Genomic DNA, 19,295 nt, shown 5'->3' on the forward strand with positions numbered 1-19,295 from the left:
GTTGAAATTCATATTTTGGGGTAAAGTCATTCAGGAGTATACATAGTTACATTTTAATATGGGGAGGTGACAGAAATATTTCAAGAAACATTGAAAAAAAGGGAGAATGAGAACAGTAGCTCAGAAAATGTAGTTTGCTGGTTTCTAGGAGTTTTATGGTCATATAGCCACTTAATAGCTAGTAAGCAAGAGGTGGGGACTGGGTTGGGGGACATGTCTTTGAACAACTCAGTTGTGCCTTCCAGATGGAAAACAGACAGGTGAGTACACAGGCTATCACCCCCTGCTTTCTGGTGAGTGAGACCTTACCAGGACAGGCAGTGTCTCCCTGCACAGGGACCTGAATCTGAGTACTTTCCCACACTGCAGTCTCCTATACAGAGAGAGTCCTAGGAACATTCCAAGAAAGCCTGCCTCTTAGCACAAAGCTGGCACCTATTAGAAAAATTCACATGAAAAATTAATTATTACAGAAGCTCAAGAATGTCCTATGCTGGCAGAATGTATTCTTATAGGACTTAATCTGATTAAAGAGAAATCAGTCTGCAGAAAAAGAGATGGCCCACAAGGTTGCAGTTTGATAAGGGTCTTGAAGCAGTGAGAAGTTGGCCCTTCTGCAGAACAGTGAAAGAAAGATGGTGGACTTGGAGTCATACTGCCCAATCACAACAGTCTCTGACACTGACTGGATGTCTTCGGCCAAGTCCTCACTTTGCCCATCTAGAATATGAGAGGGTCAGATAATCCTTAAGATCTCTTTTAGCCCTGAGACTCTACAAACCTGTTGGTGCGCTTTTGAGAAATACATGACTTTCCCTGCCCTTTGCCTCTTCTATAAGCAACTACCACTACTACCCTAGTAAACAAAAACCAATCATGTGGCACCTCACTCACTCATTTACTCATTCCCTCAAAAAGCATGTATCTGTGGGAATGTTTCATCCGTCTGCTCCTTCTAATTAGCATCTCTTTGGGTCAGAATGGGTTCAGGCCGACTGATAAACATTCAAGTAATTATGAACTGGACATTCTTGTATATGCTTTGGAAAGGTGTTCCTACATTAATCAGAATGCCTCATTAACCTGTGCAACCTATTCCTGACAAAAGAGGCTGCTGTGTTTGTTTCCTGTTTCTTGAGATAATGGACTATGCGGTAATGCAGAAAGACCAAGGGCTTTGTGCACAGAACTGAGTTTGAATCCTGGCTCTACTGCCACATTACTTTGGTCGAGGTGCATAAGCTGAGTGTTATTTCTATGCATGAAGTGGTGGTAACCTCATTAATATCAAAGGATTGTGGAGATTAAATGGAATCATATATGCAAAGCACTGAAGAGTACCTGATACACAGTAGGTGAATATAATGTGAAGGTATATGATCCAAGCAAGTATCTTAAAACTCTAACAGGAGTAGAAATAAATACCACTTGCTCTTTATCAACTCAGTTACTATTCTGCCCTCTGCTCTGATATGACTAGACACAGCAGAGAATTTTAAACATAACACAGAACTACTTTCTAGTATTGATAAGATGTGTGTCAATGAAAGCTGTGTTCTTCCTGTGTCATCGTGACTCTGTGGCGAAGTTGGACAGCGGGCTTTATAACATCATGGTGTGCCACTCTTGTATGTGATGCTGCTTCTTTCAAAGGAGAAAAGAGAAAAACTGGTGGTGACTTTGGCATGTGTTATTAGTCCAGAAAACAGACCTATAAAATACTACAGACCTATGGAACCCAGACTAGTGTAGGATTTACAGTGGTATGTTTAAAGACGTATGAACTGCAGAAGCAGTCCTTGTGTCAAGAACCACGTGGAGAGATCATCTCATTCAACCCCCTCATTGTACAAATGAGGAAGAAATGAAAAAAACAATTTTACCCAACAGCAGTGTTAAGGCACATACACACTATGTGGCATACAGAAAACTACAGGTAAAAGAAATAGGATAGAAGATCAAGATATTCTGTATAGTACCTAAATTTTAAATGATTAATATAATTTAAAAACATAATGTCATATCCAAAGACACAGAGTTTGTCAGGAAGAAAACTAGGAGTGATGTCTATGGCCCGGAGTAAGGTTCTCTCCATTAAGAATTCTGGTTTAAATTTAGGCTCCACAAAGTCAACTCTAAGTGTTCCAGCACCTCCCATGCTCCCACCTCCTCTATACCTTTGAGTCCTGGTGGGTAAAAGCACTAGAAGTGACATTAAAAGAAGTTCTCCATTTCCAGATCTGAAAATAGTAGTCCTAAGAAGACCTGTCTTTTTCCTAGTATAAGCTAGATTAAAAATTCAAGGTTTCAATGGATGCTGAGCATCATATAGGAATGTTTAAATTCAGCAGTTTTTTAGAAACATGATCCAATTCTGTATTTCCAAAATGATCCAAGAATATTTCTTAGGAGCCTCTTCCCTTTTATTTCACCAGATCTCTTAGCTTCTCAACAGTTGGCTATTTGTTATTTTGGGCCAAATTTTGCCTAGCATGGTTTTTTTACATGTTATCAAAAAAGCACAAGCTAACCACGCATGCTATTTTCTTTTAGTGCCGTAAACAAGGAAATACATATTAAGGTTTTCTTCCCTTGGAGGCAAAAAGTGTTGCTGCAGATAAGAAAATAAGGGGAACCAGTAGATGCATGTTCTTTAACCTCCAACTACCAACCAGTAGACATTCAACACTGAAGCTTCACTTTGTACCAAAATTGAAAGAACATTACCATTAAAGTATTTCTCATAGACTATTTAACCTGTATATGGTAGTTGTAAGGTACAAGTTATTTAATGTCCCACACAATTCTGTGACATCTGTGTCCTATTATTATTGCTATTCTCAGTTTGGAGATGAAGAAACTGACTCAGAGTCATGTCTCATGACTTATCCAAGATCAAAAAGTTCCTAAGTGACAGAAAAAAGACAGAGAACCACTTCTTCCAATCCTAAATCTTGCTGTTGACTGTTCCCAAGCCCACCTACCAACACACTGCCTACCAGAACTCCTTTATCATTCACCTGTCCTCCACATGAGCATATATTCTCAAAGTCATTTTTCAAAGTATCAGAATACAGAATACAAAAACAAAACCAAACAACAACAAAAACACAAAACACTCAATAAACTCCTTTCTTTCCCCACAAAGAGTTGAATATCTTGCTTGGGATTTATACCAGCAAGGTGCTTTATAGTTGTAAGACATTCTCTCACCCAAGGCTCATGATATGTCATGATGTGGACAGTGGACAGATTACTTCATATGTATGTGTGTGTGTGTGTATAATTTATTCATAAAGTACATATTTTTCAGCAGCCAAAAAAAAGTGGGCATGTAATTTGCACTGATTTTACCTGTTTTTTCTTTTTTCTTTTTTTTTCCAATGGAGGATGAGATGTGAAGGGAGTTGGTGGTGTGTATCTCAGGAAAGGAAAAGAGTGAGCAACGGCAGTTCATAAAGGAGGTCACTAGCCAGGCAGGGAGGTCTGGCCTGGAATGGCAGCAGGTCTAAATCGAGACAGTCCTGGAGTGTGGACACTGGAGAGCACGTGGCTGTAGTCAAACAACACTAGTCTACATGCACATCAAGGCATAGACTGGGTCACACAAAATAAACTGAGAGGAAAGTAAACACAAGTTTTAACCAAACCTACTGGTATTGTTTTCTCCAAATAAACAGAATTTTTCCTCTTGAGGCACCACCTTATCAGTTTGTAAACTGTTACCAATGTCATGGAAGGTTTTATTTTTCCACTGTCAAAGTTTGAGTTCAGCAGATATTGACTGTATGGTACATTTTTACTTCTTTCCCAATGACTGGGTCCTAAAAGACGAGGAGTGTTAGGGGATGAATTGTGTCCTCCCCAAATTCATATGTTGAAGCCCTATACCCCAGTACTTTAGAATGTGACTGCATTTACAGATAGTACCTTTAAAAAGGTAATTAAGTTAAAATGAGACATGTGGGAGAGACTTAATCCAGTCAGGCCAGTGTCCTTACAAGAAGAGGATATTAGGACACACAAGGAAACACTGGGGGTGCATGAACACAGAAGAAAGACCATGTGATGACACAATGAGAAGGTAGCCATTTACTAGCTAAGAAGAGAGGCTTCAGAAGAAACAAAATCTGCCAACACCATGACCTTGGACTTCTAGCCTCCAGAGCTGTGCGAAAATACATTTCTGTTGTTTAAGCTACTTAGTCTGTGATTTCTTCTTTAATGGCAGCCCTAACAAACTAATACAGGGAGGGAAGTATGGATAAGTGCAAGGTTTACCTTCAGAGATCTGCCTCCCTTTCAGATCACTCAGGGTCCTAGCAAGCAAGCCTTCAGAGATCTGCAAAATTTATTCACTAAAATGTAAAATGGAGTATGTTACCTCTTCTAGATTCAAAATCAGATAACAAAAGAATCAAGTTCTTACTGTGGAATTCCAGCCATCACCCAGTCTGGTGAAGGTTTTTGTTTCTTTCTTTGTTTCCTGAAGGCAACTGTTCCAATGATCTCAGCCCCTTTCCTTTGAGATGCAGCCCTCATCTCTACCCCGCTCAATGATCTGCATTGCAAGTCCTGAAGAAATTTACAGTAGGGTATTATAATCTTCCTTTGGTGATCTTTCAAGAACAAGTGAATCTCCAGACCCTACCACTTGCCAGCAAATTTTAGAGAAGAAAGATAATGCATCTAGAGGAGAGAGAGGAGAAGCCAATTTAATTAATTCATCACCAAGGCCAAAGACATATAAATCTTACAATTTTATCTGTCAACCAACACTATGAATTATTCAGTAAACTGAATCTCAAGAAAGAAGGGAGAGAGAATGTGGTTAGGAAGCAGCTGGCTGAGGAGAAGAAAGTGCTCAACAGATCAGAGTAATACAAGCCTCATGGCTGGAAAAACTTAAGAGATAGTTCTTTGTGACAACGAGTGAGGAGCACAGTTTCTTATAAGAAGGACTCCCGGCACATGTACCACTAGTGAGACCACCACCACTTCCGCCAAGATGATTCAAATAGGATTTTATTGCCTTCCCTACACACACACACACACACACACACACACACACACACACACACACCTGATTTCTGAGCAAGACACTTTCCTCTAAATTGAGTTCTATGTTTTCAACTTGTTCCTCCAAATGCCCAGAGTCAGGAAGATCTGCTATTTTACAGAGGGTAAAATGTAAGTCATATTCTAAATCTAGATTCACAGAAAAGTCAATTTTCTTTTCTTTTTTTTTAAAGTTTATCTATTTATTTTGCGAGAGAGGGAGAGAGCACGAGTGGGGCAGGGGCAAAGAGAGAGGGAGAGAGAAAGAATCCCAAGCAGGTTCCATGCTGTCAGCACGGAGCCCAAAGCAGGGCTCGAACTCACAAACCATGAGATCATGATCTGAGCTGAAACCAAGAGCCAGGCACCTAACTGACTGAGCCACCCAGCCGCCCCAGAAGTTGGTTTTCCTAACTATTAGGTATTAAGGCATTTTTTAGGCAGATGCTCACTGGAGTTCTTAAAGGTGGGAGAGGGGAAAAAATGTACAAACCTCCTTTATAAGACTGAAGGCTGGTAACAAATATATTTTAGTATTTATATTTCCATACCACTAAACTACCCAAGAGCTTTGATAAGCATGATACTTAAGTACGTGAATAAAGTTAAGGATGAAAAATACTTGTAGGAATATTCTGAATGACAGAAGAATGTACTTCTATATTTTATAAAGAATAGAAGAATTTACTTCTATATTTTATAAAGAATATAGAATACTTAAATTTCATATTAATTAATTTGTTTTGGTACCTTGATCCTCACCCCAACCCTCATATTTTTTTCCATTATAGAAGCACTTATCTCTCATAGATGGTCAAAATACTTCTAAAATTATCCCTAGCTGAACACAACGTTTTATTTACATTTCCAGCCTTAGCAAGGCACACACAACCTGACATATAGTAAATGCTCAATAAATTAACTGAATGACTACTAGTAGGTAAAAGCATGAAAGAAAGTGGGAAGCCTGAATGAGAGAAGGGACCAAACAATGGGAAAAAATGTACTAGATGCCACTTAAGAGAGTTAATTTTCTCCCGAGACACAGTCCTAACCTGAGAGTATTTTGGGTGCCTAAGGTAGGTGTGGTCTTAGTCTCCTGAACTGATAAAGGAGCTCAGGCTTCCATAGGCTGCCCTGGGATAAAGACCTCAGGCAAATCTATACATAATCGATTCTCTAAAGACAAGAACCAAGTATGGATAAAAGGACAGCTGTTGGGAAGGTTTCTGTTTCTTCATTTGTTTTAGTGTAAACATCACTACAGGGCAAGGTAGTTTGGACAGAAAAGGCTTCCGGCTTCTTAGGAAATGGGAAAGGGGGAAAAAAGTAAAACAAACAAAAATCTCCAAGTTCAAGAAAGTTCTTGGACTCAAGGCTCTAGTTTTCATTTTATACCAGAATGAAGGGCATTTATTCCTTCACAAACAATACAGACTGCTGCTTTTAGCTCTGGAATGAGGTTGGCAGAAAACTATTAGTAACAGCATTAGTCTCATGGTGCTGTGCCTCCTACAGCCTCCGTCCAAAAGATTTTTTAAAACAATTGCTCTTAGTGAAGCCTTTGTCTTGGACTAAGAGGAAGCAAGTGTACTCCAAGTAAAAATGAGAGGTGCATTAGCAAAGCACCTTGGGGTCTCCTGGTCTTCTCAGGACACAGAAGGTCGCAGCTTGGATGTGGGATTGGAGTCAGAGAATGGGTCGTCTTGTTGATTGCCACTTCTCAGGTTTTCAAGCTCAAAAACATTAATTAAATATGCAAGGAGTCTACTTAATATAGATGCATTCACTCTCCAAGCCCCAAATCAATGAGATGGGACTTCAGAACTGAAAGAGGATACTCAAGAGTTGAATTCATGAGCTTTCTTATCTTAGCCATGCCAGACCTTGGGGTTCACTGCATTCTACAGCTCTGGTGGGTGAGGGCCTTTTCTGGGGTCTCTGGTCATTTACCTACTTCACGCTCCATTTCCATCACACTGACTCTTATCAGATACGGGTTAATGAGAAACCAGACTTGGAAGGAGTCAAGAAGATTCAGAAGTTACTAAACAACTGATCCTTGAACAAAGTAAACAGAAAAGAACTGTGTTTAATCTGTGCCAGGCTCAACCCCTGTAGCCCTTTTAGCTGAAAGAGAGAAAGAGAAACAGAGAGACTGACAGACTTAGAAACCTCCAGAAGTATGGCTCTGCAAGTACCATCACTTAACTAGCAGCTGCTTTTAACTGTTTACATCCTGAACAGAAAACACCAAGACTCTGCCAGCTTATAACCTCTAACTAATGCATAATATCCATCTCCCTGCTGATCATTTACACTAATTAGCAAAATTTAGCTAATTATCGTGAGCCTTTCCATGTTTAATTATGGCTATTAGTAATCGTCTGTCTGGCTTCCTCCATCTCCCACTCCCCTGCTTTTCTTTCCTACTCTTTACAAGCCCACCCCCATTCACGATCCCTCCCCCCCCCCCCCCCTTAGGAGCTAACAGTTTCCATTTCAATGAAACTGCTTTTGCTTTTCTGGTGGTTGTAGTTCTTCCCTCTCCTTTTTTTTTTTTTTTTTTTAAAGAAAGCCTACCCTAGACCTAGCAGGAGTCACAGAGAAAACAGCAACCAGATCAGAATCAAGCATTCATTCCTTCCCACCACCCATCTCCACCAACCTTACGAGCTCTGAGCTGCTTGACAACTCCATCAAATAAAATTTAAAGAGAGAGCCAGAAAGAGCCAGAGTACGTGCTGGCATTTTCTCAATGTGCTTCCACTTAACAGTATAGACAGTACAGAGGAGCAGCCCACAGCTAGGAGGCAGTGGGAAGAACTGACATTCCGAATGGGGTCTGCGTGCTGTAGGTCTTCAAAATACAAGCTAGGGCAGGGGACCTCTAGTGTGCTTCATTCGTGCAGCTCCCCGGAGGGCTGCTCCTGCTGCTGGGCTCTGTGATTCCTACTCTCCTCACCACTGGAGTAGACTGCATAGTAAACAAATATTGAAGATCCCTTCTTTAGAACAGTTTACTATGGCAAGCTCCCACCTTGGTGGCAGACACTGCCCTTTACAGGCTGCCTGCTCAGAGCTGAATATATTTTTAAGAGCCATAGATCTCTTCCTTCAATAGCTAGGCAAGGAGGGCTATAAAACATCTCATACCTGTGCTGTGTGAACAAGCCCACCAGTGCTGCCTTTCATTGAAATAACATTTGTATAAATGGTGGAATCAAAGTTACTAAGATTCACACTTGGGTAAATTATAAATGGACTTTGTCTTACCCATTTTATCGCTTCCTATCCAGTAGGTAGCAATATTAGATGTGTAGTTTTTGAGATAGCTGCTCTTCCCATCAGATATGTGGACAAACATAAAGCTGCCCAAATGAACAATAATGGCTACTGGTTATTAATTACATTTTCTGCCTTCTTACACTCAGCTACTCTCCTCCCTGAGGCCACTTTACAGCAGTTCCATCAACTTCAGGCTGAGGACCAAAGGATCCCTGCTGTCTACTTCCCATGACTAGCTCCAACACAAGATCAGAGAGAAGAAGGGTGAAAGCAAGGTGAATGAATGGATATTCTCAAAGTACAAAACCTGAGACTCATTTGATAAGTTGCTTGCCATCACGGGGAAGGGGGATGAAGGAAGTAGAAGGTTCCAAAGGGGAAAATGTAGTGTTTGTGAAGCTATGAATAAGCAAGCTAAGGAGAGGAGAACCCATCAGAGAAACTGGGGGGTGGGGGGGGGCGCTAGGGCAGAAAATACTAGCCTTTAAAGGGAAATTGAACATTTTCTTCTCTCATGCACATGCAATGCTTTTATCATTTTAAATTCAAATTTTTATTATCTTCCCACCCTTGACATTACCTGAAAGGCGAGTGGGTTAAGGAATCGCTATGCCCCATTAAAAGGATAAAGAGGAGAGAGACCCACCGTGCCCTCCTCGAAGGGAAACAGGGGAGCGATAGATAGAAATAGGCACTGAGTGATGCTTGCTGCCATGGAAATGGTGCTCGTGCTGAGAGTGAGACCCCGGCGAGGAAGAGGAGGAGGAGGAGGAGGAAGAAGCTACATTAGAGGAACTCCACACAGAGCTGACGATACATCCCCAGAAGAGGGACCAGATTCCAAGCGTCCAAGCCGGCCGGCGAGGAGGGCTGCGTCTCGCGTGGATTCTCAGGTGCATGGTCAACGCACTGGACCACTACAGATGGGCAGTTTGAATTCCGGCCAGTGAGGAATAATGAAGTTCATGATGCCCAGGGGCCCATCATAGCAGCAGGAATACTTGCCAGTATTTTGGAAAGAGGGAGGGAATAAGCGCTTTCAAGACAGATGATGAATCAGTTAAGGTTGGGGGGTGGGGGGAGATAGAAGGCAAAAAAGCTTCTCTTTCCCAAGGCTGAAATTTAGAAAGCCGAAGTCCACCCAGGTATAGCAACCCTCCTAGGGAGCCCCGGAATGCCACACATGTCAGGGGAGGCCCGGCGCGGCTTCCTCCTTATCTCCAGGCGACTCAACTGCACACTCCAGGAAGCCACACAGAGGGAAGGTGGAAACGAAGCAAGAAAGGGAGGCAGCAAAAGACCCAAGAAGGTTCAGGTTAGTTTATCCCAACATCCAGGCAGTTTGAACATTTTTTTTTTCTTTTTCCACTTCCATGCGATGCAATGCAGAACTGCCAGGCAAAAGGGGGCTGCAGGTGGGAGAGTTTTTCGCGTGTTCCCGAAGTCTCGATGGAAGGGCGCGGAGGCTGTTAACCCTGCGCGTTCTGGAAGAGCGCCACGGAGCAACCGCCTGCGTCCTGGGTTTCCCAACTGGATGTAAAGCAGTGGCAGCAGAAGCAGCAGCAGCCGGAGGAAGAGAACAAGAAGGACCGGAGGGAAAGAGGCAAGGAGGGGGAAGCCAGCGCGGAGAAGCCACCCAAACCAACGTGGCCCTGGGCGGAGAGAGGTGGGTGGGCGAGCGCGGAGAACGTAGGAGGAGGTGCCCGGCAGGCGGCAGAGGTGGCCGGGAGGCGGGCGGGCGCCTGCAAAGTGCGCGGAACTGGGAGGCACAGGTGAAGTGAAGCGAGGAGTTGGGGAGCCAAATTCACAAATGGGCAAGTCATATGCAAATAGCGCACTCCCGAGAGCAAATCAGTGCAGCCCGAGCGCTCTGCCGAGGGACTGGCTGGCTCGGGAGGGAGGAGGGGCCCGAGCGACCCGGAATCCCGGCCCTCCCCATTCAACTACACGCTCCTTCGTCTACACCCGCTCGAGCCTCCCGCGCACACCGGCGCCCTCCCCGAGCTCCGCTTCCTCCCTTAAGAGTGAGCGTGTGTGAGCGCGTGGATAAGTGAGACCGACAGACCGACAGATGGACGCTGCTCCTTTTTTTACCACCCTTTCCTTTTTCTCTCCCAGGCGCATTAAGCCAAATTCGGATGATTAAGGCACCTTTTACAATTTGGGAAGAAAAATGCAGGCGGTGGCTAAGGCTGAAGTAGCCCCAGATAGAAATAAAAATAAACCCCTTGAGTCAGCAGGAGCGCTGGAGCGCCTGCACACTGTCGTGCCGCCCGCACGCTCCCCCTGGCCTGACGATCAGCACAGCGCGGCCACTCTCTCAGGACCCCACCCAGAGGGGGAAAGGCGGGAACCCGCGTCCTGACTCTATACGGTGAACGGAAGAGGTGGCCTGGGGACCCCGGAGGGTGAGGGGCTTGGCCGCTGGAGGCCCTTCGAGAAGGTAGCTTCGACCCCCCTAGTGGACAGGACACTCTTGGAAATTCAGGACCCAGAGGTTAGTGCCCACGCCCGCTGTCCTGGGCAAAGAACTTCAGAAGGGGTGAGGGCTGCTTCTGCCGGAGGAAGGCAGTGGCTGACCTGTTCCTGACTGGCCTCAGTGCCACTGCCCCAGGTGGGTGAAGCCTCCGGGCCTCCGGGGCGCCGGGCACCAGAGAGCGTGGCTTTTACATCCAGGATGAACCTGCAGGGGAGAGCGGGAGTGACAGGAAGAGGCTTGGCGCGCCTGTCCTGGCCATCTGTGCCTCTAGGAGGGAGCTGACCCAGGGCTCTGCCAGGGAACAGTGACATTCTGAAGGATGCAGCCTCCACCCCCGCCTCTCCATTCCCCCGCGCCCAGCATGATGAGTGCTGGAGGCATAAACCCAAAGGGCAGCACTCCTAAGCCTGGGGGAGGGGGAGGGAGGAGGGAGGTGTCTTGCTAGCTTTTATTTCTTCCTTCCTACTCACCTTGGTTAAAAGGCTTCGAGAGGAAGCAGAGGGAATAATACTTGATGGTTAAATCATATGTATACTATACACCTGCTGATTAAATCATGTATCTATATATATCACAGATAATCATATATATGTTAAAGTATATATATGTGTGTGTATCTGTATATATTTCAGATGTCTATATATATGGATATATCTATATGTCTCTTGATAGTTAGATGATAGATTGATAGATAGATACAGTATTTAGGTGGCATTTGCTTTTTTAAAAGGATCTTATAGCACCTATTATACTCCTGATCTCAATGAGCATTTCAAACTCCCTGAGGAAAAAGAATAGGGATTAAGGTAGTCCTATTCATCCTTCAGACACCCCAAGGAGATGTTGAGAAGTTAGCATTATATTCATTTCTAACAGATAAACGTAACAAATTCACGGATGCTTCAGCTTCCAGGTCAAATATCAAGTCCATTTTAGAATGTATGTTGGTGATTGGTATTCTGGTTCTGAAATCAGTGTTCTAAAGGTCCATGTTGTCCCCTGGTAAATGGTGCACAGTCATCCCAGCTGCTTGGGCTCTCAGCTGTAAGGCTGATCTGGGACCCACAAACCTTGTCAAAGGAGGTGGCCATCTTTCAAGGTTTTTCATGCCCTTGGGTGATGATGGCCCACAAACATGTCCTAACTAGCAACATGTAGCTAGGAACACCACAGCAAGTAAGAGGGGTAGTTTATGGAGACTCAATTTAAACCTCAGTTTCCTCCTCCATAAAATGTAGATAATGCCTTCTCTCAAGAGGTTCTTGGGAATTTTAAATGGGATAATGCATACACAACATCCGGCAATAGCATTTGACAAGAGTTGCAGCGCTCTGTTCAGTAGAAAAAGTAGCTGAAATTCCGAGACAGTTAAGCATGATGTGGTTAGGGCCTTATGCTATTACTAGGAAAGTTAGAAAAAAAGAAAACTAACAAAAATACCTTCCTACCCTAAGCACCTTCCTTAAAGTAGATGATAATTCCCTTTCAATCCAACTGGTCATTAATTTGATCCCCCAGATGGATTCTCACTCTACTCTGGATTTATTCACCTCTGCCATGGCCTTCAGTGGACCCAGATGACCTGGCCTAGTTCTCCAGCTCCACCTTCTGCCAGGTGACCCCTCACTTGCAGCTCTCCAGTCTCCCAGACCCTCCTTCTGTTCTTTGTGCCAAATTCTTTCCCAGCCTGAAACCTTCATATTTGTTGCCCCTCTTGTAAGGAAGCCTTTTTCCCAAGATTTTTCCATGATTGGCTCATTTCATGTCACCTCCCAGAGAACCTCTCTGGCCCTCGTCTAAAGTTAGCCACCCACCCCTGAGAGGCACTTTATCCCCTGACCTTGTTCTGTTTCCTTCACAGTACTATCCACTTTCTGAAATAATTTTATCTGTATTTTGTGTGTGTGTGTGTGTGTGTGTGTGTGTATTCTAGCTCCTTAAGAAAGATTAAGTTCATTAAAAGGTGAGCCTTTGTCTTGTTTTCTCTATGTCCTCAGGGTGTGGAAGAGTAGGTTACCTCATAGTAGGAACTCAGTAAATATTTGCTGGGTGAATGAATCCCATGAATCAACTGCCACTCTCCTATTCACACGTTCTGTTTCACTGATGCAGTATCTGGCTTGGGTGCCATTGATCCCCAGAGACATGTATTTTCAGAGTTGATGAGCTGACCACCTATCCACTTAATGTTTTTCGACTTTTCTAAATTGGCACTGAGTGTTGGAGATTCTGTGTCTGACCTTCTTCCGAGGAAGCATGGGAATCTTAGATGGACCTTTCAATTAGCTCTCTGCTAGGAAACAAAGTGAAAATAAATCCTTAATGCAGTACAAAATCTGGAAATGCTGCTGGTATGTCACAGCTGGAACTATTCATTTTACTTGTCATACTTATAATTTATTTATTTACTTTTTGCAAAATGTCAAAAGAAGTAGCTGTGGATTCTGGTAATGCTGATTCCATTTGGAGACCCAGTTGAATACTGAGAAGACTTAACTGAGGATAAAATCAAGACTGATTTATTTTCCTTCTTCTACTCCAAAGAGATAACCCAATTATCCTGATAAAATTCATGTCCTTCTCCAATTTAACACACTGTTGATTTTTTTTCATGTTTTCTATCCCTCTCTTTGTCTAGTCTACACATTTCTACTGAGACTTCCCTTCTAATGCTCATGCTTCTCAAGGCTTGCTAGAGTTTACATTAGCTTGATCTATTAAAAATGTAGTTTTCTTTTTTAGATTTTTAGCTCCAGTGATACATTCTAAACACTGCCAACAGCTAGAGTTCCAGCTGAAGGATTTATCACCACCTGTACTACCATCGAAAGCTCCCCTCTCTCCTGAATTGTCTTCTCTAGCAGGCTCCTTACATGAGGACATGTAGATGTACAATGAAGATCAGTACACTTACACAAAAGAAAAGAAAGGGATTTATAAATGTTATGCTCACCATTGATTTAAAGTTGAAAAGTACAAATGATTTCACAGGAACAACCACACTTTGGACAACCCCCCACAGAATCCTAAACAGACTTTGGGGAACCTTACATTTCTGAGTGGAGTGCAGCTTTTTCAAAAATTAACAAAACTAAATAAAACAAAACAAACAAACAACAACAACAACAAAACAGCCTTAGCTGGATCTGCTTGATTAATAGCTGGGTTTCTCTATTACTCCAGACTTCAGAATTTGCAACTATAGACTTCCTCTCCTTGTTCCAATCTCCCTGCTCCTTTTCACTTCCAGGACACTCCCAGAACAAGGTGTGCCAACCCTTACCCAGCTCTTCATCTTGCTTTGGCCTGTACCTCAGCTATAAAATAGTCTGGGGAATCTTTGGCTTCTAAAATAAGCCTCGTGATAGTACTTCATCATGCCAGGTGCCAAGAACCTAATGTGAAGTTGCCCTGCTGGTCTCACAATACGTTTTGTCTCTGCACATGTCTCTTCTCACTTGTATAGACTCTGACTTTCCACTTCACTGCCAGCAGGAGACACCTGTCAAGTTGTTTGTCGTGGGCATACCTTATATGACTCTACAGACACAGAGAATTACCAGAGCAGTCTTTTTGTGCATGAGCCTGAAACTCTTAGGGAGGGCCCTCTTTTCCCAAATATGAAGAATAGAATTCCTTAAGTTCTCTCTCTACACAAAAGGTGAGTTTAGGAGGAGGGGAAAAAAACAAAAACAAAAACAACTAAACTCTCATAATGTGAAATGAAATAAAAGTCCTGAAAAAATACAGGTGGCTGTTAACATGCCTATAAATATATCCAAGGGTTCCAGTGACAACCGTAAAACAGTATAAGTCTGCTTTATTATGTCAGTAGATTTATTTATAGCCATATAATTCATCCCTCTGCTCATTTATTTGAGAAAGTGATCCTGCAAAAATGCAGATTTTGATTATATTTCCCATTTACGGGTATAAAATAGCAGCTTTATTCTTCTAAGCATCACTTGTATATGTATTTGTTTAAAAATACATTTTAAAATTATGCATCCTTGCATAATTTTATAGTTTAGAGAATGTATTTATTACTTCTCTTCCTTTTAACTTAGCCTTCTTGTAAACATCCACACTTATTCTCTTGTCCTCCTTGTGGCTGAAATGGGGATATCAGGAGTTTAGACATTAAAAATTTTTTCTCTAGGAAATTTTCCAAATTTCTTGAGTTTGGTCAATACTGCTGGGATATCTACTTCATTAGAATTTCACACATTTCTTCAAGGAGAAGAAAAATGGGAAATGCTCCTGTGTAGCATCTCCCTTCAAAGTCCAAGTGAAATTATTTCATCATGGAAGCAAATTTTCCTTTTACTCCAGGACAGAATTCAATTAGTTGCTCATAGAGATTTGGGCATTTAAAACCTTATTAGTCTTCACTAAGCTTACAGTGGATATCAGAGATATAAATTTCATATCCTCAGCATCATGTAAATCTTTATCCAGTGTTAAGGACTCAAACAAAATGAATTATTGTTATACAGTAACAGAATTAGTAAGATAATTTGTATGTTTATACAATAACTGCCAAGTTAAAGATTTATAGGGCACGCTGAGAGTGCACACAGCTTTAGATTTGGGCCCCTGGTGCTCAAGACTTCCTAGGTTCAAATCCTGATTCTGCTTTTTAGCTGCCGTGAAAATGTTGACAGGATCTTTACCCTCTTTGTATCTCAGCTTTTCCATCTGTACAATAGGAATAATCATACTATCTATTTAAAATTATTGCTGTGAGAATTCAGAAATATATGTAAAATGTGTATAAACAGTGCCTGGCACATAAACCAATAATCAATAAATGTGAACAAAATTATCTCTTTCTCCAAATGACTCCTTGAAAATCATCCCTGCAGATAGTTTTCTTCCTGATGCAAATCTCAGGAAGACTGGATAAACAAAAAGGCTCCCGTATAATTCCAAAATGTCGAAAGTCCCTCCTGTGTGTTGCCTGACTCATTGGATTCTCTTCGCCTATATTTCACAGAATGAAGAGTAGCTTAATCATGTCTTTTCTCACAAATATCCTTCGAGCCAACTCCGAAATAATAAAGCTCACCAGGGTCTCAGAGCCAGATAGTATGAGCTATGGACACCCAGCATTGTTGTAAAAGGAATAATTTTCTAGAATAGGGTGGAATGCATACAATCTCAGTCTGCTTGGGGGTCTTGAAGGTCTCTCTGGTTACTTCTCTCTCCCATTTCTTTTCCTACTTTTTTCCTCTCTAATAAATAGTACATTTTAATTATTTAGCCTCCCTCCCCCCCAAAAAAGACATCTCCTCTAAATCTTATAATAATTTCCATTGGACTTATTTGGTATTCTTATTCAGTAAATGTTTTCTTTCAAATTACTGTGAATGTATCTCTGAACTAGGTTCTACTCACTATAGAAGGAAACAATTATATGGTGCATCAATTCATCTATTTCACAAACATTAAATTTATGCTAAGTATGGGTTAGGCATCAGGTAAAGTCCTGGGGACTCAGAGAAGATTTAAGGCCCTAAGAAGTGTATAACTTAGCAGAAATATTTTATATATATATTTATATAAAATAATAAACTCTATTCATATATACAGCCTCCCAAATACAATGTGATTTATGCTAGAATAAAGGTGCAAATGAAGTATACAAAAGAATGGAGAATTGAATTAATCCAATGTAGGGAGAGGAGGTACTATCAGAACGATCAGGAGGGATTCATACACAAGATGACACATGAACTGAGTGTCAAAGAACTAGAGTTCAAATCCTGATCTACTACTTACTGGATGTGCGACCTTGGGCAAGTTCCTTTATACTCAGTAAGTATCTTCTCTTAATAGTATAATTATGAATCTCTACCTCACAGGATTGTTTTGAGGGTTAAACAAGTAGATATATTTGAAAAGAATATTACAAATATTCAGGTTCATTATTATTATGAACCCGGCCCTCAATAATTTCATATAGGTAGAGAAACAGGAATGCAAATTAAGGAGATTATCAATATGAGGTGGAATCATCCACGGAGGGCTTCCTATAGGAGTCAAACCCTAAGCTTAGCTTTCAGTTGTCACTTACATTGGTAAAACCTGAGAATCTCAGAAAGGTGTCAACTTTTCTTTTGACTCAAAAAACAAACAAAACAAAACAAAACAAAACAGGTGCTTCATGGGATAAGGAAAGGCAACTAAAGTAAAAGGGAAGAAAGGAAGATAAATGGAAAGTGAGGGAAGGAAAACAAGGAAAAAGCAAAAGAAGGGAACGGGAGGGGAAACTCACATGTTGGAAGCTACATGCTTTATCTCTAATGACAGGCTGGCCATATTCAGAGGCGTTGAATAAACACAATATAAATAAAAAGTTAAATTGTAGCATAGCCAGTTTTCCTTTGTTCAATTTCTTCCATGAAATCATTTTTCAGATGCTAAAATACCCATTGGATCTGATTCGTAAGATGGCAGTTCATTCTGGGAACATCATAGTTCAAGCATTCATCGCATTCAAGTGTCTATCTCACTCACAATTTGAAGAAGGGCACTTCTTCTAAGATGGGGGGACAGAGATCTAAAATAATTGACCACTTTCCCCTTGACACTATGTAGTCTTAAATTAGAGAAATCTTGGAGGGGAATAAAATGCATGTTCTCTGAACAGAAGGTACAGATTATTATCTAAGCAGCTCCAACAATGTTTACCAGGTGGGTAATAAGGGCATTTCTTAGTGGTATTGAGAATTTAGCACTTTCCAAAACTGATGTTGAGGTCAGGAGGATACTGTGATGCAAGTTTATGCTATAGTAGGAGGAACAGACTATTCTTGAAATAGATAAAACAATATTAAGATAACAATATATCGGCACTGATGATACCTAGGTCTTCAAGTTCTACCATTTCCAAATCTGGATAGGCAGTATTAGTTGTTCTTTCCTGTCTTCTGTTAACATTTGTCACATTCTTTTATAATAAGTTAGGTTTATATTTGGGTGCCTTACATGATTTAGAGAGGAATCATGCAGGGAGCAGGGTCCTGGTCCTAGGCTCAGACAACTTAATTTATAGAGGAAGACATCTTATATTCAAATCTCTGATCCATTCTTTACTAGATGTGTGACCTTAGGCAAGTTACCTAACCTTTGAAAACCTATTTTCTCATCAGTAAAAGGGAGATCACAACACTTCCTATCTCAAACCTGGCACAATACCAGGCCAATAAGAGACCTTCAATGAATGTGTGTGAAACTGTATTGAGACACCTTTAATTACTGTAGGTGAGAACATTTCTTCTGTATATAAAACGAAACAAAACACTCTGAAATATACAAGCATGTCATAATAAGGAAGAGACTTTCAACATGTGGAGCCATTACAAAATCAGAAGAGATGCCTCATGAGGCAGTGGGCTCTCCATCACAGGAAATGTTCAAACAGCAGAAGTCTTTTAGGGACACTGAGGTTGCTGTTTTTCAGTAAGAGAGAGGATAGAGTCATAACCTCTAAGTTTCTATTCAAATTTATATCTGACACTGATTAGATTTTCTTTATAAATTTTTCTTTGCCCTTTACTTCAGTATTTACTTGAATGTGATCTCTTGGCCTTATTTTGAGGCTCCGACATAATTCCTGAGTACTGCAAAAATCATAACACACACCTGTTTATTAAACCTCATACATGGTGGTGAGAAATCTTAAACTTCTGTAAAATGAAGCCAGAATTATTTCATTAGAACTTCATTTTCATTTTTGTATGCAGTACAAGTTGTCTATGGACACATTAACAATTTTACGTTTCTATTTTAAATACCAAAGATCATTGTTGTTGTTTTTCTCCAGTAGCAACACCTACATAGCTGCTGTTTCTGTGATATTAGAGGTCATTTTTCATTGGTGAAGAAATCATTGCTATGGGGAGAGTACACTGACTTTCTTGCCCTTTTGTCCTTTTACCACCCAGCAGGGAATCCTGGTAGACTGAACACAAGTAAAACCAAACCCCCTTTAATAAAGACATGAATCTTAAAAATCCTGGGACAAAAAGTAGAAGTACTCGGCCAAGACAGGGCCATTTCTCTTCAGTAGTTGGTATGGACAAGAAAAAGAGAGTTAGGTACTCAGAAGAAACCTAAGAAAATTATAGAAACTAAGATACAGAGACATAGAATGACTTGTACAATATAACACAGCATTTCAAAGTCAGCATAAACTGGCAAACTCCTCTAGAATAAAACTCTAGAGTCAGGAATGCTTGGCTCTTCTACCAACATCAATATAAACTAAGATTATAAAAATAAAATAATCCAGTAAGAAGATAACCCACTATGAGAGAGTTAATAGATAACAATGAGAGAATAGGAACCTAATAATGTGCGATAACAGGGCAATTAAAATTATGTAAAATAAATATAATTGAAATGATTAATAAATTATAGAAATCACAGAGGCAAAAAAGGTACTGTGGTAAATGACAAACATAAG

General features: G+C 41.2%; 1 protein-coding gene across 8 annotated transcripts in view; it reads right to left on the reverse strand.

Moving 5' to 3' along the window:
* Positions 1-19,295, reverse strand: part of NRXN3 (neurexin 3) — a 1,502,570-nt gene that overhangs the window by 516,534 nt on the left and 966,741 nt on the right. For 4 of the 8 annotated variants that reach the window (XM_047079786.1, XM_047079789.1, XM_047079788.1 and 1 more), the window contains exon 1: positions 8,993-9,245. The exons of the other annotated variants lie outside the window; for them this stretch is intronic. In XM_047079786.1, coding sequence (XP_046935742.1) covers positions 8,993-9,245 — 253 coding nt within the window. Of the gene's footprint in view, positions 1-8,992; positions 9,246-19,295 lie in introns of those variants that run through there. 8 annotated transcript variants of the gene reach the window in all.

The sequence above is a fragment of the Lynx rufus genome, unplaced genomic scaffold (genome assembly GCF_022079265.1).
Source record: "Lynx rufus isolate CCGP_SWC_20201006 ecotype Redwood Valley unplaced genomic scaffold, mLynRuf1.p SCAF_17, whole genome shotgun sequence".
NCBI lineage: Eukaryota > Metazoa > Chordata > Mammalia > Carnivora > Felidae > Lynx > Lynx rufus.